We start from the raw sequence: 24,297 nt of genomic DNA, 5'->3' as shown, positions 1-24,297 counted from the left end.
AACTGAAATTGATCACTTATTTTTTCAGTGTTTATAAATTCCATCATCTTTTGTCTAATGAAGTTACTAGTTGTTACTGTTAGCTGCCATCAGGTCAACCCTTGACTCATGACAACCCCACACACAATCGAATGAAATGCTTCTGGGCCATGTGCCGTCCCCATGGTCAGTTGTGGGATTGGACCGATGTGACCCCACAGGGTTTTCATTGAAGTTTCTAGCACCCAACATATATTGATGGGATTTTTAAAAAAAATTTTATTGTGCTTTAAGTGAAAGATTACAAATCAAGTCAGTCTCTCATACAAAAACCCATATACACCTTGCTACACACTCCCAATTACTCTCCCCCAGTGAGACAGCCCACTCTCTCCCTCCACTCTCTCTTTTCGTGTCCATTTCCCAGCTTCTAACCCCCTCCACCCACTCATCTCCCCTCCATGGAGGAGATGCCAACATAGTTTCAAGTGTCACCTGATCCAAGAAGCTCACTCCTGACCAGCATCCCTCTCCAACCCATTGTCCAGTCCAATCCATGTCTGAAGGGTTGGCTTTGGGAATGGTTCCTGTCCTGAGGCAACAGAAGGTCTGGGGGCCATGACCTCCTGGGTCCTTCCAGTCTCAGTCAGACCATTAAGTCTGGTCTTATGAGAATTTGGGGTCTGCATCCCACTGCTCTCCTGCTCCCTCAGGGGTTGTCTGTTGTGTTCACTGTCAGGGCAGTCATCGGTTGTAGCCGGGCACAATCTACTTCTTTTGGTCTCAGGATGATGTAGTCTCTGGTTCATGTGATTGATGGGATTTTTTTTATAATCGGAGACTTTTGAGATTATTTTTCCATCTGTAAGAATAAAAGGAGCCCTGTGTATGTATTATTGTCATTTCTTTTCATGTAGAAAATGTTAAATAATTTGGAGTTGATCTGAAATTTAAAAAGTTAATTGGAAAAAGACTGTTCCATTGAATGAAGATGTCAGTAAGGTTGTACCTTTTAATTAGGGCTTGGCTGACTCAGGAATCTTCAGTGGCCAGGACACAATTTCTCAGGGCTGCAATGTCTGTAAAATGGTACCATCTTTGTAACTAATTGGATTGCATGTCTGCCAATGATTAACCAATCCCAGGAGACCTCCTTCTCCATATGAAGGAACATGGACTTTAAGGACATGTAATAATATCTCTTGAATTATAGGCATCTTTCCATAGTGGTTAAGAGCTCAGCTGCTAACCAAAAGTTTGGCAGTTCGGATCCAGCTGCCACTCCTTGGAAACCCCACAAGGCAGTTCTACTCTGTCCTGTAGGGTTGCTATTTGTCAAAATGTCCTTGACAGCAACTGGTTTGGTTTTTTGGTTCTTTATAAGAAGCTCAGTTTGTTTTCACACTTTATCATCCATCCAAGGAACAGAGAGTTTGTCCTGTACAAATAATAAAATACCTTATAAAAACTTCATTTAATATTTAGTATTTCCTAATCCTAAAAAAAAAATTTTTTTTTTTTTTTTTAATCCTCATGAATCTTCCAAGGAATGTTCCTGGCAAAAGTGATTACTGTTCTGGTCTTTCAAAACTAAAAAGTTGATAGAGTCGCACCCAGTGGGGACTCTGGTGACAGAAGCCTTACTGCCTATGCCCGGGATATAAGAGAAAACTCTTATCAGATCTCAAAGGAAGTAATTACCATTAAATTATTCCTTCTGTCGGTGCCTTCTCACCCCAGGGGGAAAGGGAGGAAAATTTGAACTGGATTCTTAATCACTTTGGCTTCCTGCAAACCAAATATTATGTTAGAAAATGACTAAATCAGTATAGAAAAATTCACTGACTGAAAAATAGTATCTAATCACATAAAACTGTGTGTGGCAGCATCCGTTTTCAATGCCGCTTCATTATCTTTTCTCTAAAGCTGTGGGGTCAATTAGTCAGCTCTGACTCCCCTTCTTAAAAGTGGTTAAGCTGTTCCTACAACCTAAAATTTCAATGGTCATTTTCCCAAGCATCAATTTTGTGTAAGGAATTTGAAGGAAAGGCTCTCGGTCAGACAACGATAACGTGCTAGAACGGTGGGCTGGCAGAGAGAGCTGTGAGACATTACCGAGGGACCATCCCCCTGGGCTCTGAAACACAAGCCACTAAGAGCAACACAGAGTGGAAGTGGCTGGACACCATAACACAGTCAGCAGGCCATGGCCAAGGCCAGTTTAGCCTCCTACATTGACCTGTTTGGAGTTGTTCTCTGCAGGGCCCTTTTGACCTGCTATTTCATCCTTGCCTGGAAGAGCCAGGGTCGCGCAGAGCCTATTCTGGGTAGACAGAGCATTCTTACTTAGGGGAGAGACTGTTTCCTGCAGGAATTGATAGGTTTCAGTCCTGGAAGAGTTTCCATGCCTCCAAGTACCACATCTTTGGAAAATTGCTGCTTGTTGTTGAGAGGCATTCCTAGGCTGGGGTGGGGGGAGCAAAGCAGTGGTGATGAGTGAACTGGGTGTCACTAGTCACTCATTCTGAAGGTCCTTCAAAGTGCAAATAGCATATTTGAGACCAAAGGTACCCCATTGTTCTGCCTAAAGGACATTCTCTTGCTGGGAAGCTGGATCATCCTAAAGGAAAGGAAGTATCTGTGAGCTAAGGTGGGCTCAGAATCGGGGAGAGGGTGATATAGAATGTTACCTGTGGGCTTCACTGTTTCCTTCGGCTCATTTAGCTGCAAGCACTCATGCCAGTGTTGCCCAGGAAAAGGTACAGTCTATTATCTCATTTGACAATTGAATCATGAGATTCTAATGAGAAAGACAGAAGGTAAACGGTTCCCCCATAATAAACCAAAACCAACCCCATTGCCTTTGAGTCAGGTCTGACTCAGGGCGACCCCATGTATTACAGAGTAGAACTGCTCCATTGGGTTTCCTTGACTGTGGTATTCCAGAGCACATCACTGGGTCTTTCTTACACAGCACTGCTAGGTGGGTTCGAACTGCCAACCTTTAGGTTAGTGGTTGAGTGCAAACTATTTGTATCACCCAGAGACCTTGGTTAGTATAAAATACTGAAAATAACAGAGGTAAGGGGTCTTTGTGGGCAGTGAGACCAAATGAGAGGGAATGGCTGGATTCCACTCTGTGGTCAGGTTGGATGAAGAAGAACTGGGATACGGGTAACAGCAGCTACAGAAATAGATGGCAGGACAACTCTTCCATAGAAGCAACTTATAAAACACCACTCTTCCCTGCCACGCTGTGCTGCATCCACACTGGCCTCCTTATTGCTCTTGTTATGCCTGAAATGCTGAGTGTCTTTCACCTTAGGGCCATTGCCTCAGCTGTTCCCTCTGCCTGGAGTGTCCTCCCCTGGATTTCTGCCTGGCCGGCAGTTTCTCATTATTCAGAGCTCAGTGCTGTGGTTTCCTCCTCTGAAGATGCCTCTGTGACCACCCTAAGAAACCCGTCCCCTTCCCTCTCAATCCCACCACCCAGTTCATTGTCTTTGTAGCCTTTATCACCATCTCAACTTACCCCGTTTCTTGTTTTTTGTCTGTCTCCCCACCAGGGCACTTGTCTGGGTTCTTTTCTGCAGAATACCCCCGGTGCCTGGAACAGTGTGTGGCACATAGTGGGTGCTTAATAGATATTTAGAGGATGGTTATATTAAGAGAATGTAATTTCTCTGAGGACATATAAATATATGTGAGTAGAAAGGCTCTCAGACAGAACTAATCCCGTTTTGATGGACAGCATTTTAGGGCCTTTCAAATCCTGTTAGAGTAATTAGGCAGGAAAGATAATCTGCCTGGGTAATGAGTAGGAGCCCTGGTGGTACAGTGGTTTAAGCGCTTGGCTGCTAATGGAAAGGTCAGCAGTTTGACTCCACCAGCTGCTCTGCAGGAGAAAGATGTGGCAACCTGCTTCCATAAAGATTTACAGCTTAGGAAACCCTATGGGGAGGTTCTACTCTTTTTTTTTTTAATAATTTTTTTTTGTGCTTTAAGTGAAAGTTTACAAATCAAACCAGTTTCTCACATGTAAACTTATATACCCCTTACTCCATACTCCCACTTCCTCTCCCCCTAATGAGTCAGCCCGCTCCCTCCTTCTAGTCTCTCCTTTCGTGACCATTTTGCCAGTTTCTAACCCTCTCTACCCTCCCATCTGCCCTCCAGACAGGAGATGCCAACACAGTCTCAAGTGTCCACTTGATACAAGTAGCTCACTCCTCATCATCATCTCTCTCCAACCTATTGTCCAGTCCCTTCCATGTCTGATGAGTTGTCTTCGGGGATGGTTCCTGTCCTGGGCCAAGAGAAGGTTTGGGGGCCATGACGGCTGGGATTCTTCTACTCTTAGTCAGACCATTAAGCTTGGTCTTTTTATGAGAATTTGGGGTCTACATCTCACTGTTCTCCTGCTCCCTCAGGGGTTCTCTGTTGTGCCCCCTGTCAGGGCAGTCATCGGTTGTGGCCGGGCACCATCTAGTTCTTCTGGTCTCAGGATGATGTAGTCTCGAGTTCATGTAGCCCTTTCTGTCTCTTGGGCTCATAATTACCTTGTGACCTTGGTGTTCTTCATTCTCCTTTGATCGGGGTGGGTTGAAACTCATTGATGCATCTTAGATGGCCACTTGCTAACGTTTAAGACCCCAGATGCCACACTTCAAAGTGGGATGCAGAATGTTTTCTTAATAGGATTTATTTTGCCAATTGACTTAGATGTCCCGTGAAGCCATAGTCCCCAAACCCCTGAAGCCATAGTCCCCAAACCCCAGGGCAGTTCTACTCTTATAGGGTTGCTATGAGCTGGAATCGACTCAAGGGCAATAGGTCTGGTTAAGATAATGAGTGATAGCTTTGTCAAAGTTAGGAGTGGCAGCAGGGATGGCAGTGGGAGGCCCTGGAGGTAGTAGTAGAGGGGGTTGTTGTTGTGTACTGTCGAGTATAGCAACCCTATAGCACAGAGCAGAACTGCCCCATAGGATTTCCAGGGAGTGGCTGTTGGAATTGAACTGCCAAGCTTTTGGTTAGCAGCCTGAGCTGTTAACCACTGTGCTACCAGGGCTCCAGAGCGGGTGGAGGTTGTGGTAATAGACTACTTCCTAACAGAATCTTTTCAGAGCTCTCCCACCTTTAATTATCACACTACTTAAACTTCAAGGCTTACTTAACATTTTACATTTGCAAAATGGTAACCAGATGTGCCCACAATTACGTGATTTTTTTTCCCCAAAATGTTCTAACTTGACTGTTGTTGTTCGGTGCCATAGAGTCAGCTCCCACTCATAGCAACCCTGTGTACAACAGAATGAAACACTGCCCGGTCCTGCTGCATCCCCACGGTAGTTGTTATGCTTGAGCCCATTGTTGCAGCCACTTGAATGGTTTTGAAAAAAAGACTCTTTTTTTTTTTTAAGTATTTGAACAAAGTCTATTTACTCTGTGTAGAGCCATCTATAACCATACTCATGTTAACCACAGACTCACTCAAAAATAGAGAATTCTAGAAATAAGTGAAATCCAAGACTCCAGTAGGATAGGCATTGAAGGTTTATGAAGAGCAATATCTGGCACGGGAGTCCCTGGGCAGTGTAAATGGTTAACACCCTGGGCTGCTAACTGAAAGGTTGGAGATACGAGTCTACCCAGGTGCAACTAGGAAGAAAAACCTGGCGATCTACTTCTGAAACATTAATCATTGAAAGGCCTATGGAGTACAGCTCTATTCTGACATACATAGGGTCACCATAACTCAGAGCCAACTGCACGGCAAATGGTTGGTTTATCTGGCATGAGGCATCCTGCTATTTAAATGCCCTGCGAGTTGGGTTGCCTGTGGTTGGCCAAGCCCTATACCCTGTGAAACAGTTCTAGAGCCTGGACTGTGGAAAATGGGCAGAGGACGCTCAGCTGCTCTCGGAAGCCCATGCTGGGACCTCTTGTCTTTATGGTGCAGTTAAATTTTCTTCCTTATGGAGCCAGAAATACAGTTTCCACTCTAAATGAATCCTGGAAAGGATGATGCTTTATAGAGCTGGGTGTTTATTGCTCCTCAAAGCCACTGAAATCTCTTTAGTCAGTAGCCTTTTAGAAAAATCTTTACAAATCAAGGGCTTTGCCATATACATTTGTTGTATAGAACAGGACAGAGAAGCTGAATTGTGGCTGGATAATGCTTTCACAGGAGAAACATAGTGAATCGTGAGGGGTGATGATCAGTCGAGAAAAATTTACCTCTGTGTTACTTAAGCTCATAAAAGAATCTAGAATTATATTCTTGTGGAAAAAAAAAAATTCAGACTAGTATCTGGTAACCACATTGGTCAGCTAAAAGGCCTAGCCTCTAAGTAGAAAAATTTCCCCCTGAAATGCTTCTGTACGTAGTCATCTGTTTATTGTTCTCCCTACTGCGGATGCCATGAATTCGGTGGGTTTCGTGTTACCATTTCTTTAAAATGTGGTTTCATGTCTGAAGGAGCCACTCTGGTATCATAACACAGACCACACCACAGCAGTCTTGGTGCCATTTGGGCTGAGGCTTTCCTGTGTGTAGCATGACCCTTGATTTCTGCCTCGTTAAAAGCAGGGGACAACCCAAGAGAAGGAGGAGAGTGATGCCGACCTGACCGCCACCCAGAGCCCCGGGGTCCAGGAGTGGCTGACCCACGCACGCACCACGCGGACTCACCAGCGGCAGAGCAGTCTCCAGCAACGAAAAGTAAAGAACTTCCTGTGTCTCGCTAGTCTGCAGATTTGCCAAGGGGAGAAACTGGGGAGAAATATTTTAGAAGGACAAGCTGCTTCTGTACTAAAGACGGATTGAGCGCCCCTTTACTTTCTAACCCTTTGGGTGGAAGCAAGACCTGGCTGATTGTTTCTTTATACGTTCTCATGACCGTTGGGATGACTGGTCATTTTAAAGTGCCTGTCTTTAAGAAACGCTTGTCTTAGGTTACACATAGTGTGACTCCATTACAATCTGTTATCAAGGATGCCTACTCTACTTTCACCCTCACCCCCATTTGTTTCTAGTTTATTGTAGTAAAACTTCCCTGATTAGACTAATTTAGTAGGAAAGCCTCTGAGAACAGGTAAAAGCCTGAGTTAGTTTTTTTTTTTTTTTTAATAAATACATTTGTTTTGTGATAATAAAATCTCCCTCTCCTTGACTAGAATAATCTAGAAACAAGGCCTCTGAGAACTGATAAAAGTCTGAATCGTATGTTTTTTTAAAGAAATACAGGTTTCCTTCACATTAAAGTATATATCATCACAAAACAGAGCTGCGAGTTGTGGCCAAGTTTAAAAAGAAAGGATTTGATGAGTAAGAATGAATTCTCACTGATAACTTGGCTTTTATTGTAAAGGGCATACGAAAATGTTTTATTTCTCAAGGAGTAAAAATATTTATCAGAAATAATGACGAAGTAAAAGCTAGTCCATTTATTGTCCAATTTATTACCTTAGCTCTCAAGAATCTATCCCTCCTAGAAAAAGACAATGTGGATGCAGAAAAGTGAAAGTGTGTTTTGTACCACTTGAGGGCGCCATTGCCCAGCAAAATTTTCTCTCTTCTTTGGCCAAGGGATTTTTCAGAAATGTCCTTTATGAAAGCTAAAGTGAGTTATAGAGTACATTGGGGCATGTTTGAGTATTTATCTAAACCACACCTTTTATGCCCTGTGCCAGTTTAAAAACCAACTGCCAGAGGTCTCTGAGAATATTCTAGACATAGAATCATGGTTGTGGGTAGTAATCCTAAAGTAACAAAGACGTCTACATTTGTTCTTTCACGGAAACAGAAGTTAGAACAGGAACTAGCGGAACAGAAGAGCCTCCTCCGGTCTGTCGCCAGTCGTGGAGAAGAAATTCTCAGCCAACACTCAGCTGCAGAGGCCTCTGGCGCTGGGTATGTTTGCAAACACTTTTGCTTTTCTTCTCTTCCTTGTGCTTTCCTGACACTTGAAGAAATGTAAGCATCTCAGTCAATTTTTTCGTTTTAAACATCTCCTGGAAAACATAATAATTTTGTTTTCACTTTGAGATATTAAATATACTTGTATTGCTAATTATGAACAAATTAACAGCCGTAATGGCCAACTTGTTGCCCCTCCTTCCAGTGTGCACAGATGGTCATGAGTTCATTTCCTTAATCAAGTAAGAAATATGTTATAAAATTAGATCCAGAATACTTTAAACTAATTGATTTTTTCTAATGATACATTTATTGGCTGTCTTCTTCTAACATGATTCTAAAAAATAAATGTACACATCCCCCAAATAGCCTGAGTTTTCTTAATGATCTACTTCTGTGATTTCTACATGTAAAGTTGTTGAGCTTTGAGTCCTGGTTTGAAGTGAAAATTTTGGAAGTCTTCTACACATAAAAGTAAAATGTCAAAAGATAAATTAAGAGGATTTTCAAGTTGCAGGTTTTGAATCAATAAGTAAAAAGGCAAAGGGCAGATGCAGAGTGTAGATATCTCTATATTTGGAGTCAGGTCTGTTTTTTTTTTCTTTCCAGTTCCAGAGCTATGACCTTGGAAAAGTCACCCAACTCTGAGCCACAGTTTGCTCCTCTGTAGAATTAGAATAATAATCGACTTACCTTCATTATGGAAGGCTTGAGAAAGTTAACGCAGTGGATACCCAGGGAAATGTTCTTTAAAATCCAAAATATTTTTAAAACGTTTCAGTGAAACCTGTGTGTTCGTGTGTGGCTCAAGGTTGGAATTTGGTCGTATCCTTTGGCAACCACAATATGACCAATATTGTTGACTCGGTTTCCCATATCTAAATGTTTAAAAATCTAAATGTTTAGTCAGAGGGAATAATCCTAAACAAGGAAATCTATATCATGAAGATCCTTTTTGGAATGTTATTTATAATACCAACCAATGAAAAAAGCAGAAATACCCACTACGTATGAAAGAGCCTAAGAAATATTTTATGCATGTAAGTGATAACAAAAGATATCATATAGCAATGTCAGAAAATGTGACATGATATTGAAAGCATACTGTGTTTGTCATTAAATACCCATAATGGCATGTGTGTGGATAGGAATCAGACAAGAGTACTACAGATAAGTGAAAGTTAACTTTTGGAAAGGGCAGACTTGGGAATAATTTTTATGAATTTTATTTACAATTTAATCAGTTTTTTTTTAACACATTAGCACAATTAAAGTAATTGTATATGTATTTAAGTACAGTAAGAATTTCAAAAAGCAAAATGAAAAGGGGACTTACAAGCTAAAATTCAATGGACATGTAAGAATAGATATAGGAAGGCATTCCAGAAAGGGAAAAAACAGTAAAATATTGACACAATTAATACATACCAGTTTAGAAGAAGAAGGACCAATACGGTTATGACATTTATAGTCAGGAATTCCCTTAAAATAACCTTAAAACTGTAAAATATGTGTCAAATATATAAAAGTATTTTAAAAAGTTTCTGTTATTCATCCCTAACAATACTGCTAAGGCCATAAGTAGGTGTGCCTGTAGCAAACCCATAATGAGACCTGCTATGTTTTTCCCTGCCGATTCGAAGCAAAGACTTGCCTTCAGTTTGTATTTTCCCTGTTGCCAGTTCCTCTAAGGTGTTTACTCATCCCTCATAGTATTCTGAGTATTTTTGACAGAAGCTCCATTTTTCCAAAGGACCCATCCGCACATTGGCTCCTCACCATACATGATGTCACAGAAAATAGAAGTAGGAATTTTCTGCAACTTTCTTCCCAAGATTTTTTTTTTTTCTCTCCCTCTCACTCCTTGGTCTTTGACTTTGGAAAGGACCTAAATGAAAGGCAAACAGCTATAAATTGCTCTTTCAAATATAAAAATACCTTTTAAAAGAAATTTATGGTCAAATATGGGCTTTCTGTAAAAGATTCACTTTAAAGACTGGTTGTAATTTAAAATATATATTTTACTATATATTTTTTTAATTGTATTGTGCTTTAGGTGAAAGTTGACAGTGAGTATTAGTTTCTCATTAAAAAATTTATATACAAATTGTTTTGTGACCTAGGTTGCAATCCCTGCATTGTGTCAGCACTCTCCCCCTTTCTACCCCAGGTTCCCTGTCCGTTAGTCCAGTCCCTTCCTGCCTTCTCATCTTTGCTTTTGAGCAGGTGTTGATACTTGATTGAACTAAGAAGCACGTTCCTCACATGTGTTATTGTTTGTTTTCTAAGCCTGTCTAATTTTTGGTTGACAGGTGGACTCTGGGAGTCGCTTCAGTTTTGAGTTAGCAGGGTACTTGGAGGGCAGTTTCTCAGGGGTTCCTCCAGTCTCTGTCAGACCAATAAGTCTGGTCTCTTTTTGTGAATTTGAATTTTGTTCTACATTTTTCTCCTGCTTTGTCTAGGAACCTGTTTTGTGGTCCCTGTCACAGTGGGTCTGTGGTAGTAGCCAGGCACCATCAGTTCTTCTGGGATCAGGCTGGTGGTGTGGATGGTTTTTAAAAAAACTTCCCCAGGTATTTCTAGTGGGCAGCTGGGGTTGAGAAGCACTGCAGACTGCATTTCTGCAGGATTTGTCTTCCCTGGGTAAATATTTATGTGGGCAAACAACCAGTTGTTGGCTTGTGTACTGCCCTATTTTACTGTATTTTGGTCAAAGTATACACAGCAAAGCAGGTTTTCGTTCAACAATGTATACACATATTGTTTGGTGATATTGGTTACATTCTTCACATTGTGTCAACATTCTCATTATTCCCATTCTAGTTGTTCCATTCCCGTTAACTTCATCTCACTGCCCCCCTCTGCTGCTCCAAACCTTCTCATCTCTGCTTTAGAGTAAATGCTGACCATTTGGTCTCATATGACTCATTTTTTAAAAAAGTACAGTATTCAAGGATGACACTCTACTTTTTCAGTTAACCTGCTCTTTAGTTAAAAGGTGACTTAAGGGGATTGTTTCTGTTTGAGGTTCAAAGACGTCTCAGGGCAGTAGTCTCAGGGATTCCTCCCATCTCAATGGGTCCAGTAAGTCTGTGTTTTTTGAGAATTTGAAGTTCTATTCCACATTTTTCTCCCCTTCTGTCAGAATCCACTTGCGGTGGCCCTTATCAGGATGTTCGGTAGTGGTAGCTGGGCACCATCTAGTTCTCCTGGTCTTGGGGTAGAGGAGGTGGTGGTCCATGAGACAGTCCTGTAGAGCAGTTTCTTCTCTGATTCTTGGGTTTTCTTCTTTAAATTCTGTTTTTTTATACAAATTCTTTAGCAAAATTACCTTTATATGCAGTTAGTTGCAGTTCAGCCACTCTTTTCAAGCCTTATCTGAGCAAACAAATAAGTGACCACGAATTAAGTGATATCCAGAACCTGGGGGCAGGGGTGAGGGGTGGAGAAGATAGACAGATAGATAAAATAGTAGAATAACATTGCTGGGGAAACAAGCAAACAAATAATAACAACAAAAAACTTGTATTCAGCCTTTAATTTGCTAGCTGCTTTTCTAAGACTATCAAATGTAAATTGTTTTAAGAAAACCCATGTGGGAAGGACATGACCTGCTTCTTCTTTGGTACGAATTTAATGCATAAAGAATAATTACCGGGACTCAAATATGTACATGTCTACCAGTGTCCTTGCAGCATTATCCACAATAGCCAAAAGGTGGAAACAACCGAGATGTGCATTAACAGATGAATGGATGAACAAAATGTGGTCTGCACATACCATGGAATCTGGCTCACCCTGAAAGCCAGATTCTTTCCTTTATGTCAGGCTGCTTGCCTGTCTTTAAGGGTGATATTGCAGCGTCTCCCATCCGTGTTCCCTTTTATTCCATCACCTAGAACCTAGTGTGTTGTAATGTCTCTCAATTCTTAGTAAAGAACTGTCAATAGACCTAGTGGAGTTTTGGTGTTTTTTGGGGGGTGGGGTGTTGGTTTGAACTAATTTCTGGGCTCTGTGTCAAACCGTACTAGTCTATAATCATGCACCGTTTTCTGACTCTAAAAGTTACAATTAGTTTTCACTTTTATTTAATTCTAAGCTTTTGTCAATTTTTTTTTTTAATTATCAATGTGCTGCTTATGGTTCAACTATAATGTGAAAAAGAATATACTCATTTTATGCTTAGCATCAAAATTTCAGTTTTAAAGTGTAAGTTAATGACTGAAATAGTCTTGTTCCAATTTTACAGGCCAGGTGTAGGACACACAATAAAGTACCTACCTGGTTGCCTTTTTGCTCACATTGTAAACTTAGATTATTTATTCTTCTAATAGTGAAAAACCTGATGTGTTATGCCAGGAGTTGGGGATGGAGGGGGAGAAGTCATCCACTGAAGACCAGATGAGAATGAAATGGGAAAGCCTTCATCAAGAATTTAGTACCAAGCAGAAACTACTACAGAATGTCCTGGAACAGGAGCAAGAGCAAGTGGTACCCAACTTTTTGCTTTTATATATTGACTAATATAAAAGGTGTACAACACATACAATGGGAATCTAATTGTGTCATAATCTTTATTTTCATTATCAACTCCAAAATAAGAAATGAAACACCAATTGGTCAACATTTTTCTTAATGACCTGTTTCACATATCACAGAAAATGTCGTTGTCGTCGTTGTTGTTGTGAGGTGCCACTGGGCTGGTTTTGACTCACAGCAACCCCAGGCACAACAGCACAAAACACTGCCAGGTCCTGTGCCAGGCTCACCATCGTTGTTGTGCCTGGGCCCATTGTTGCAGCCACGGTGCCAATCCCTAAAATACATATATGTGAAAATTTATTTAATTTCTAGATACTAGTTTTTTCCTCAGAGATGATTAGTATCTGATTCCTCCTTAGCATAACCCATTACGTTTTAAGTGCCTCCTCTTTTTTTTTTTTTTTTGTTGGAAACCTTGAAAATTATGGATGCCCTAGACATATCTAGGACAAAAGGAATCCCACAGATCTGGAATTAAATTGTCAGGCCATCTCATTTTCCATTGCTATTTCCAGGATTTAATAATTTTAAAAGATCTTAATAAGAAACATATTGGGGCCTTAGTGGATCTATGGTGAAGAGGAAGTTAGAATGGTTACTGATCCGTCTGTAGGGCTTGTTGTCAGGAGGGCTACTGTATGTTGCCGGGATTGGTTCCAGCAAGCATGTCACGTCCAATGGGATTGAATATGGCACTAGAAAGTTACAGGTAGGTGATCAGTATTCGTTTATTCCAAGGAGAAGAAGGGCAGTGGTGCTTTAGTGGTAGAATTCTCACCTTCCGAGTAGGAGACCTGGGTTCGATTCCCAGCCAAAGCACCTTATGCAGACAACCACCTGTTTGTCAGTGGTGGTTTGCATGTTGCTATGATGCTGAACAGGTTTCAGCAGAGCTTCTGGACTAACAGGGATAGGAGGAAAAGCCTGATGAAAATCAGCCAATGAAAACCTGTGGTTTGCAATGGCTGAATCCGCAGACAATCACTGGTGTGGTGTGGGAAGGGCAGTGTTTCATTTTGTTTTGCAAGTGATCCCCGTGAGCTGACTCTGTGGCAGCTGACAACAAAAACAGAAGCCAGGGAACAACTGGGAGCCAGGGGACTAGACCCCTTGGAGAGCTAGTGAGCGAGCCAGGAATCCCAGCACATCTGGGGTCCAGCAGGATCCTGAAACTAGAAGCCCCACCTCATGTCCTGGGCCAGCATTGCACTTCTAGGACAGAGGTATTGTCAGGGTTAAATTCTGGGATGTTTACTGTTAGTCTGGAAAGCTGCAGGTTTCACTGCTCTGTCCAGGACTAGCTTAGGGGCTGGGAGGAGCTGAGCTTGGAAGTTAAGGAGGAAAAGGCAAGAGCTGGCAGACAGGCCGTGTAAAAGCAAACACTTCACCAGGGTACAAAGTTAGATTTTCCAGGATTACCTGAAAGAAGATGGTTTGAATATCATAATGTGACCCCTCATCTGTGAGGACCTGTGCCCAAATCACTCCAGAGCCAAGCATTTCTATGCTGTTTTACAAAGTCACAGGGCAGGTTACACTTTCTGTCCTCTTGCTGCCCTTCTCTGGCCTGAAGCCTTGCTGCAGTCTGCAGGAGTAGTCACCAGTTCTGGCCCTCCAGTCCTGGAGGCAGCTGTCCAGAAGCACACTGCACCCTGGCAGTGGGGCCCTATACCTTTTGCCTGGACATCCTACCTGTGTTTGAATTACTCCTTGCTCATGCCCCTGATCAAACATCTCTGAGACGCCTAGCTTGGATTCTTGATTTTTGATGTAGATTTCCTAGCCTTGACTACTAGCTCATCTTCATGTTATAGTATTTCTCCATTATGTTGAACGTATGGAGAGTTTACAGTGCTAAATCAAGGGCTGCTGTAACCCACTACCATCGGTTACCATCAAGTCGATGCCAACTCATGGTAACCCCATGTCTGTCAGAGTAGAACTGTGCTCCCGAGGGTTTCCAGTGGATGACTTTTCAGAAGTAGATGACCAGGCTTTTCTTTTGAGGCACCGACTTTTCAGAAGTAGATGACCAGGCTTTTCTTCTGAGGCACCTCTGGGTAGCAGTCAAGCACATCCAAGCACTGCCTATATACATTATTATGAAATGTTGTTTATTTGGCAATATTTCAAGGGAAAAACTTCAGTCTTTTGTGACCATCATAAATCAGATAAATCCAGAGCAATCCTAAATGCCCGTTGCCTGGACTTCACCTGTTGCCCATTCATTTAAAGCACCTGAATGATTCCTCCAGCGTCGGCAGATCTGGGTGTCATGCCAGCTCTTGCCTTGCAGAGCTTCCTCTTCTTTCCATCAGGGCTGGGCCCCTCCATCATTCATGCTGGGGATGCTGGACCACATTGTCCTACTGCCAGCTGCAATCCCCAATGACCACTGGACTCTTAAAATTCAGATTCTGGTTCACATCTCACTACCCTTTGGAATTAGAAGTGGAAGCATCGAATGTTCTTTTCTATGACAGTTTTGCTTCTGAGTGAGTGCTGTCTTTCAGCAATCATTGGTCATTTGTACAAAGTGCCTCCCGTGTTGTTTTCCTCTCTTTGGTGTAAGGAGGTGAGGGAAGAGGTAGGGAAGAAGCTAATTGGCTGTCGGAGTTACCAAGAGGAAAGGGAGTGACCACTTAATGAATACTCTGTGTTCTGGGAGTTTACATATCTAACAACACTGGGGTCGACATTATTCCAATTTGCAGACAGGTAAAGTAAGGCTGGGAGAGGTTAGATAACTTCTCAGGGTCTCATGACTAAGAGGAGGGGGTGCTGGGAGTTTATTGTAGCTCTTGCTGGTTGCAAAGCCCCCCCTTTCCATACTATCTCACTGCAATTTTGTATTGTGTTGTCACCAACTGGGTCTAGTTACCACCCTCAAGTGTGAAAGCAGGCACAATTATTTGGTCTAAAGCTTATTAGATAAAAGGGCATTTCTCTCTCAAGCGCTTTTTCATCACGTAGTCTCTTCCAGTGTAGTTAGTGCCTCTATGTGGAACACTCTACTCGCCCTCAGGATAAGACATGATGCCTGCTTCTAAGAACCTATAATCCATCCAAGGAATAATTCATCCGTTTATGAAAAATTAAGCAACCATGGTACGTTCTGTAAACAGGAATTAAAAGGACAAAAAAGTGAAAAGCCAGTAGAGTAGATAGGAGTTTGTGGGAGTGCATTTTAGAGAGATGCTGAGTGGTGGACATGCCCGGCTACAGGAGGGAAGGCACCTGGCATGTTTAGAGGACAACGGATAATCAGCTTGAAAGGTGGGGATGGTGTGTTTTGAAAAAGTATAGGAGACTGACCTTGAAACTAGAAATGTTATCAAAAAGTTTGAATGCTAAATGCTGTCATGGTTCTTGTTGGGGAGACATTATGTAAGCCTAGAAGACTTTAGGGGAGATGAGTAGAATACTAGGAGTCCTGGTGGCACAGTAGTTACAGTGATCGACTGCTAACCAAGTTTAGCAGTTCAGAACCACCAGCGAATCCTTGAGAGAAAGGTGTGGCAGTCTGCTTCCATAGAGATTTACAGCCTTGGAAACGCTATGGGGTCACTATGAGTGAAATTGACTCAGTGGCAGTGTGTTTGCTTCTTTTGTTTGTTTGTTTTTTAAGTTGAATAATGAAAGCAAAGAGATCAGTCCAGGTCTAGTACTTAAGATGGATTATTCACCAAGATGACAAATTGAGAGAAAGTCTATGAGACTATTTTAGGTCTCTTCCCACCACTCTTCACTTTTGTTTTTAGTCCATCAGTGGAAGTATCACCGCGGAATCTGGTCAGCACATTCAGCGGGGATGGTGTGATGTAGAAGGAAAGTTTCTCTAGAAGAGGCTTTCTTAAGGATAATTTTTTCGTTATCTACTCCGATGTGCTCTTTCAAATCAGAAACTTAAGATATGATACACATGCTCCTCAATAAGCTGCCCCTATCTGCCTACAGCTTTACAGCAGGCCAAACCGGCTCCTGTCTGGCGCACCACTATACAAAGGGGATGGGCAGGCCCAAGACAAGTCTGCCGTCACATCTTTGCTGGATGGACTGAACCAGGCCTTCGAGGAGGTTTCATCCCAGGTAGGGCTGTGCTAATGGTTTGCTTTCGGATCTTACTTTCGGTGACATTGTCCCATTTCTGTGCATGACCCAACACTAGTGATTACCCCAAAAGAAGAAGAGCCACTGGACCCTAGCTCATCCCAGTGTTCTTCTTTGAGTCCTCAACACACGATGACCGACTCTTTGTCCCTTTGTTTCCAGGGTGGAGGGACAAAAAGGCAGAGCATTCACTTGGAACAGAAGTTATATGATGGGGTCTCAGCTACTTCCACTTGGTTGGATGACGTAGAAGAGCGTTTATTTGTTGCCACAGCTCTGTTACCAGAAGAAACAGAAACTTGCCTCTTCAATCAAGAGGTAAGTTTGCCAGCTGGTGGCTGTGAATGTATAGCATTGATACTAGATAATTAATTTTATGTATAAAGAAGAAGATAAAGCTTGAAACAAAGCAATAAAGTACAAATTAGAGGTATTTCCAAGCAGCCTAATGCAGAATAGAATTGCCTAAATATAAATAGTTCTCAAAGAGTTTATATTTTGCATTTTATTCTTTCTCTTGTGTCTGTAGGAGGAAGAAGCAAAAGTGGAGGACTTTTTATAGAAACACTGTTGTATATCACAAATCCTCCACATAGGAGACACAAGCTAAAGTAGTAATAATGTACTGAATTCCTAAATTATACTTGATAAAGCTCCTTTTTGATGAAATGTATATTATTTTTAGTTAATGAGGTAAAGTTCCCGAGAAAATCTCTTCAACAGCAACTTCCCTTAAATGCATAGAAGTATAGGAAAGAGATTCAACTTGCTTTAGGAGTAATTACTGCTGAGCACTAAGTGTGATATCCATGGACTTCCATGAGGAAGTGACCTGGATTTGCATATAAATGTATGGATCTATTTAAAAAAAAAAATACACTGAAATAAGCTTTCTCTTATATCAACCCTAGACTCTTGCCAAAGATATTAAGGAAATGTCTGAAGAAATGGATAGGAACAAGAACTTGTTTTCCCAAGCATTTCCAGAGAATGGTGATAACCGGGACGTTATTGAAGACACATTAGGCTGCCTTTTGGGCAGATTATCGTTGCTGGACTCAGTAGTAAATCAGCGATGTCATCAAATGAAAGAAAGACTTCAGCAAATACTAAATTTCCAGGTAGGTAAGACATTATCAAGGGACTTTTAAACAATCTCCAAATATATTCCATAATAATCAACAGGTTGTCTTATAGACGTACATTGCAGACCAATTTTTTTTTTCCCAAATGTACAATGGAAAGCAAGAATGTACAAAAAAAAAAAAAGGGTATTGTACTAAAGAGGTAGAAAACTGATGAATTTCATGCTCCTAGAAATGGAAGGGAAACCCTGGTGGCGTAGTGGTTAAGTGCTACGGCTGCTAACCAAGAGGTCAACAGTTCAAATCCATCAGGCGCTCTTTGGAAACTCTGTGGGGCAGTTCTACTCTGTCCTATAGGGTCACTATGAGTTGGAATCGATTCAACAGCAGTGGGTTTGCTTTTTTTTGTAGAAATGGAGGATTGAGATAATCACTCGATCAAATTAAGGACTAAGTAAAACAGTAAATCCTACCAAGCCAAGTGAAATTCATGGCACATTACAATTATAAGGAAACCCTGGTGGCACAGCTGTTAAGAGCTACGGCTGCTGACCAAAACGTTGGCAGTTTAAATCCACCAGGTGCTCCTTGGAAACTCTATGGGGCAGTTGTGTTCTGTCCTCTAGGGTTGCTATGAGTCAGAATCGACTGGATGGCAATGGGTGTGTGGTTTTTTTTTTTTTTGGTTTTACGATTGTAATTCCAGTTAATAGTAGTGGAGCTTAAAATGTGTTACCAAGGAAGCTTTCGGGAAGTGCTGTAATACAGAAGGAACCCTAGACCCTCAAACTCAAGAGCCTTTAAAATTAACTGTGGCCCAATTACTCTTACCTGTGTTAGAAAGTGTGGCATTACTTCCTGATCATAACTCCTCAGACGCATTGCCTTTTAGCCCCAGATTAAAGTTCTGTTGCCAACTAAACAATTGTATGCTTATGAAACTTCTCCTGTGACTGTATACCGAAGCAAACGCAGAAGCCACTGATAAAGTTTTAGTGTCGATTCTCATTCTTAATAAAAAGCATCCTTTAGAAATACCTAAGTTTAGATGAATACTTCTTTTTTTTTTAACCCATATACCAGATTTATAAAAAAGATACATGTAATTAGGGCCAAGAGTTTAATGCAAAAATTTTAAATATTAGAAAAGTACTATAAAAAGTCACATAAATGTAGCATTAACCCTGAATTATGGGGTTTTCAAGATATTCATCTAGAGGAACAAATTACCACTGCTTCCTACTCATTTTCATTCTCAAAACTACAAAATAAAATATTTTTATATATTTTTTATTCACAAAGAATTTCCATGTGTGTTATTGTATTTAATCCTCACAACATCCCTAATAGCTAAGCACTCTTCTAAAACTCATTTTGCAAAGTAAGGGGAGCCATAATTAAGAACATGGGCTTTGAAGTCAACCCTCCTGGGTTCGAATTCTGACTTTGTCACTGCTGTATAACCTTAACTGCTTAATATCTGGAGGCTTGGCTTCCTTGACTATTAAATGGTGCCTAAAAAAAATTTTTTTTTTATGGTAATTACCTCATAGAGTGCTCATGGAGACTTGTAGGAATGAAATGAATTAAAATGTGTGAAGTACTTTGGTGTGCACTCAGCAAGTTCTGTATTTATTGTTATTGCCATTAGTGATAACATTAGAACAGATACAGGATCTGAAACCAACAGAAAGGTCAGATCACTTCTCCAGAATGATTCAGCCAGCAAGAACTAGAGCCAGGATTTGATTTAAAGAAGATTTTTGTATTTTGTATTATGAAGGTGTTGGAAGGGGAGATAGAGAATAGTTGATCTGCTCAAGGTATATTTTGAAGTAAGAATCAATAGGAGAACATTTGTCAATGGTTTGGATGTGGGAATGAAGGAGAGAGGACTGCCGAGAACTCCAGGGATTCTGACTTGAGCATCTGAGGAGCACTGCCTGATGGAGGAGGCTGGTGGGTAACCGTGCCAGGGACCAACGGCTGAGACTGGGTTGATCACCATACCACTGACTGATGCAGAAGACTGGGTAATAATAAGCAGTAGAATTAAGATGGTAAGGTAGAGTCTCAGTAAACACTGGCATATGCAAATCTGTGGCTTAGAGGCATGACCTGAACTGGATGTTTGCATACATACCTGTTGTCTTAGTCATCTACTGCTGCTATAACAGAAATACCACACGTGGATGGATGGCTTTAAAAAAGAGAAATTTATTTTCTCACAGTTTAGTAGGCTGAAAGTCCAAATTCAGGGTGTCAGCTCCAGGGGACGGCTTTCTTTCTCTGTCAGCCTTCCCATCAATCTTCCCCCAGACTAGGAGCTTCTCTGCATAGGGACCCCAGGTCTAAAGGATGCTCTCTGCTCCCTGCTCTGTTCTCTTGGTGGTATGAGGGCCCCCTGTCTCTCTACTTTCTCCTCTCTTTTATATCTCAAGAGATTGCCTCAAGACACAACCCAATCCTATAGGTTGAGTCCTGCCTCACTAACACTACTGCCACCCATCCTCCCTCATTAACATCATAAAAAAAAAAAAAGAGGCAGGATTTACAACATGTAGGAAAATCACACAATACCGGGAATCACAGCCCAGCCAAATTGATACACACACTTGTGTGGGACAGAAGTCAATCCATGACACCTGTCAAGTTGTTTAGTACATGGAGAAGAAAAAGCATCCCACTTGGAGTCAGATAAGCCTGCCATGATTATTTGACAATTTTGTTTTGATGCAAGGTCCAAATGCATGTGCACGTACACTCAGTAAGTCTAACGTCAGCGAGACTGTCGTAGGACTTATGGAAACTTGTCTCATTACTTTAAAATTCCTCTTGCATAAAATAACGTGTGGAGTTAAAACATCATTCCACTCCATCAGCCATGAATGAGGTGGGTTAAATACATTATATTACAAATATAAATGTGTGTATCACTCAGTGGCATATTTCCCTTGTTTGAATTGCATTGGCTGTGTTAAGTGTCTTTCAAACATCACTGGTAATTATAACCAGTCGCAGTAAAATAGAAACCGAGCAGGAATACTCTGGCACTCTATTGTAGGGAAAGTAAAGAAGAGCATGTCATCAGGAAATTCTTTTTAAATTATGTTCTGTTGTTTTCTTCTGCCAACAACTTTCTACTTGGTGGCCAGCTCACGAAAAGAATTAACATTTCAAAATGGTTGTGTTCCAATTTAATTGCGAGAAAGAGTTCCAATGTTAGTGTAATTAAAGGTCAGGCCACAAACGATTCTCTTTTACTTTGTACCAAACGCCTGGTGTGCTCTTGGTGCTTTTGGAATTGAATGACTTCATTTTCCATGTACCCAGTGAGCCGTAGCTTTTGCCAGACTCCTGACGTTGGTCTATACTCCAAAGACTACCCAGAAGAATGCAAAGATGCTATGTAGATGGATATTATCTGTATAGAGTCACAAGCAAGTCAGTTATTAGCTAGTCTGTATTTCCCCACGCGTCTGTCAGTTTGTCGTACTGTGGGGGCTTGATTGTTGCTGTGATGCTGGAAGCTATGCCACCAGTGTTCAGATACCGGCAGGGTCACCCATGGTGGACAGGTTTCAGCTGAGCTTCCGGACTGAGACAGACTAGGAAGGAGGACCTGGTGGCCAACCTCTGAAAAGAATTAGCCGTGGGATAAATAGCATGAGGCCGCTATGGATCAGAATCAACTCCAGGGCGCCTAACAACAACAACAGTTCTATATTTAAAATTTTTCCATCCATAGACTTAATCCCAAACAAATTTCCTGGACATGTAATTGAGTATTCTAAGTGATTTTAAAAAATGGAAAATGAAATCATTCTTTAATAAACAAATAAGGCAGTAAAACTGACTTTAAAACAGGGAACTCTACAGATCTCTTCCTCAAACAGCTAGAATCCTGTCCTTGTATGCACTACCCCGTAATTCTAGTGACCACGATGGAAAAATTCGCCATGTCTCTGGTTTGTGTGCAATATATGTTGTTGTTGTTGTGTGCTATTGAGTCAATTCCGAGTCATAGGGACCCTATGTGACAGACTAAGATTGCCCCATAGGGTTCCTCGGCTGTGAGCTTTCTATGGGAGCAGATCGACAGGTTTTTTTCTCCATGGATCTTCTGGTGGATTTGAACTACCAGCATTTCTGTTAGCAGCCAAGCGCTTACCGACTGTGCCACCAGGCTTCACTGTGTAATATGTAGATACCCACAGTAGCCTGCTGTATCACGGGTATAGTAATTAAAATGCGGAAGCCTCGGTGTTTTTATGTTTAAGAAAATATCAACATCTGTGGGATTATTTTAAAAAATTTAGCACCTTTTAAATTTTTCTATTTAGTACTTTTTAAATCAATCATAATTCTCTGCTCTAATGTCTTCTTGACCAGCCTCTCCCAATAATGAGTGTGAATCCCCAGGATGTCAGTGGGCTTGGTTGTTTGGTTTTAAGAAATGCGAAGTCAATGTTCTGTTATCTTGAGTAGAATATAATTAAGAGAGAAAGTATGCTATTAAAATATAAAGATAATACACAGGAAATACACACACACGTTTTTCATTTCTAAGCCATGCTGTGTTACTTGTAATTATCTACTCCCTTGGCTTAGGTGAACTAATGAATGGGAACCATCTGTGAATGTACATAAAAACAGGTGAAAGTACCACATCTATTCTAATGGCCTTCATGACATCACCTGAACACAGGCCAATAATATTAACATTATCATAATTCCTATATCAAACTGTTATTTCTGGCATTGTTTTTCCAGTGCTGTCATTACAATTTCTTATTTAGTCTGCCACTAGGCTTACAGATTAGTTTGGGTTGGGGTGAGTGACAAATATCGCCTCTTAGGACCATAGGCTACTCCCAATTCTCATGTTCAGGGCTATATTTTCATTATTTTGGGCTGCATAATTCCCTCTGTTGTGCTTTGTAGTCTTGCATTTTATGTTACAGTGCTTCCAGTCATCCTTAAAGTCTTCTTGGTGTGGTTGTCCTGTTCTTTCTTCATGAGACAAAACTTTAGCACTTCGGTACGTGCATGTATTGAAGAAATAGAGCTCATTTCCTGATATTTCATAAGAAAAATACAAGCTTTAAAATTCAAATTTTCTTCCAGTTCATTTAAAAAAAAAATTTTTTTTTCGGTTTGTTATTCCCTTTTAAATTGAATTTCAAAATTCTGATAGTTATTTACTTTTTGTACAAATCTAACTCAACTAAGTATATTTGGCCATTCGTATTTATGAATAATAGGCTTAGCTAAGACCTTTTGGTGGCGTCCCTTCATATATGTAATATTTATTTTATAAATGCATGGATGGCGTTTTATAACCGTGTTCAGATTCCTTGAAAATAGAAGAATGAAGGGAGAGAGGGGAGCACAGAGGGGAGGCATAAAAAAAGAATCGCATTACTCTTAAAAATTATATTTTTTCCCAAATCAGGATAATTCCTATAGGTTGTTGTTGTTGTGTGTGTGTGTATTTTACTAGAAAAGAGTCATCAGCATAATATTTCTGCTGAAATGTTTGAATATGCACATTTAATTCAGACATAGCAAGAAGATTAGAGTGACAGTATTGCTTTTTATTTCTATTCTACCACTCCTTTCCTATTCTCCCATTTTCTCACTCCCATTGCAGTTGAGTTAATTCTGACTCATGGTGACCCCATACGACAGAGGAGAACTGCCTTATAGAGTTCCAAGGAGCACCTGGTAGTTTCGAACTGCCGACTTTTGGTTAGCAGCCGTAGCACTTAACCACTAGGCCACCAGGGTTTCCATAGGACTACCCTATAAGATTTCCAAGGTGGCAGTCTCCATGGAAGCAGGCAGCCAGATCCTGCTCCCATTCCCATTTAGGTGGAAAAAACTTTATTTAACAACTTGTTTAGAAGTAAATTTCAGTGCTTAAGTAAATTGTTACTTCCCATACAACAGTATTGTTTCTTCTGGAAATTAAACACCTACACTGTCATTTCTAAGAACCTGCGTGGTATTTACAACCACTTTGAATTTCCTGTTACACATGTTAAGCCTGTCTCTTGCTTCCGTCCCCAGAATGATCTGAAGGTGCTGTTTACATCACTGGCTGACAACAAATACATCGTTCTACAGAAACTGGCAAATGTGTTTGAACAGCCTGTAGCAGAACAAATAGAGGTATTTACAGCTGCTTTTTCTTGGAAATGCAAAGAGCAAATGCCTACAATAGAACAGATTTGCTATGAAGTTTCAAATATTTATTGCATACTAGACAGGTTTTTGTTTGTGTGTGGTATGTTCTGGTTTTACGTGCCGGGTTTGGGTAACTGGCGGGTTATGTTGACTCTATCACCGCCTTTCAAGGCACTGAGTTACGTGAGACAGGAGAGGGTGTCAGTTACTGTTGCTGGCCTAAAGGCGTTTGCCACTGGACAATGAGATTAGCCACGAACTTCAGTGGCATATGACAGAAAGTCAGACTGCCTGGGGGAATGAGAGTCAAGCACTACGGACATTCAGAAGAGGGTAAATGGCCTGGGGGTGGGGGGCAGGATTAGGGGAGACTTTGCAGAGAGAAATTTGAACTGGATGGGGACATTTGGACACAAAGAGATTGGGAGGAAGAGTAGCCAAGAAAAGACGAAGACGATAGCAAGAACAAAGGTA

At 41.1% G+C, this 24,297-nt stretch overlaps 1 protein-coding gene across 12 annotated transcripts in view; it reads left to right on the top strand.

Moving 5' to 3' along the window:
* SYNE1 (spectrin repeat containing nuclear envelope protein 1) overlaps window positions 1-24,297 on the top strand; it is a 556,892-nt gene that overhangs the window by 399,987 nt on the left and 132,608 nt on the right. For 9 of the 12 annotated variants that reach the window (XR_010323142.1, XM_064292277.1, XM_064292310.1 and 6 more), the window contains 7 exons: window positions 6,566-6,700; window positions 7,785-7,891; window positions 12,232-12,388; window positions 16,397-16,528; window positions 16,712-16,867; window positions 17,461-17,670; window positions 23,707-23,808. Coding sequence is in view for 11 of the 12 variants with exons in the window: in XM_064292277.1 (XP_064148347.1) it covers window positions 6,566-6,700; window positions 7,785-7,891; window positions 12,232-12,388; window positions 16,397-16,528; window positions 16,712-16,867; window positions 17,461-17,670; window positions 23,707-23,808 (999 nt within the window). In the remaining variant the exon portion in view is untranslated. The remainder of the gene's footprint in view (window positions 1-6,565; window positions 6,701-7,784; window positions 7,892-12,231; window positions 12,389-16,396; window positions 16,529-16,711; window positions 16,868-17,460; window positions 17,671-23,706; window positions 23,809-24,297) is intronic. The other 3 variants (XM_064292282.1, XM_064292297.1, XM_064292289.1) reach the window with 1 other exon arrangement.

Source organism: Loxodonta africana, chromosome 1, assembly GCF_030014295.1.
Source record: "Loxodonta africana isolate mLoxAfr1 chromosome 1, mLoxAfr1.hap2, whole genome shotgun sequence".
Classification (NCBI taxonomy): Eukaryota; Metazoa; Chordata; class Mammalia; order Proboscidea; family Elephantidae; genus Loxodonta; species Loxodonta africana.
Note: the sequence above shows the minus strand (reverse complement) of the source record. Positions and strands in the feature narration are given on the sequence as shown.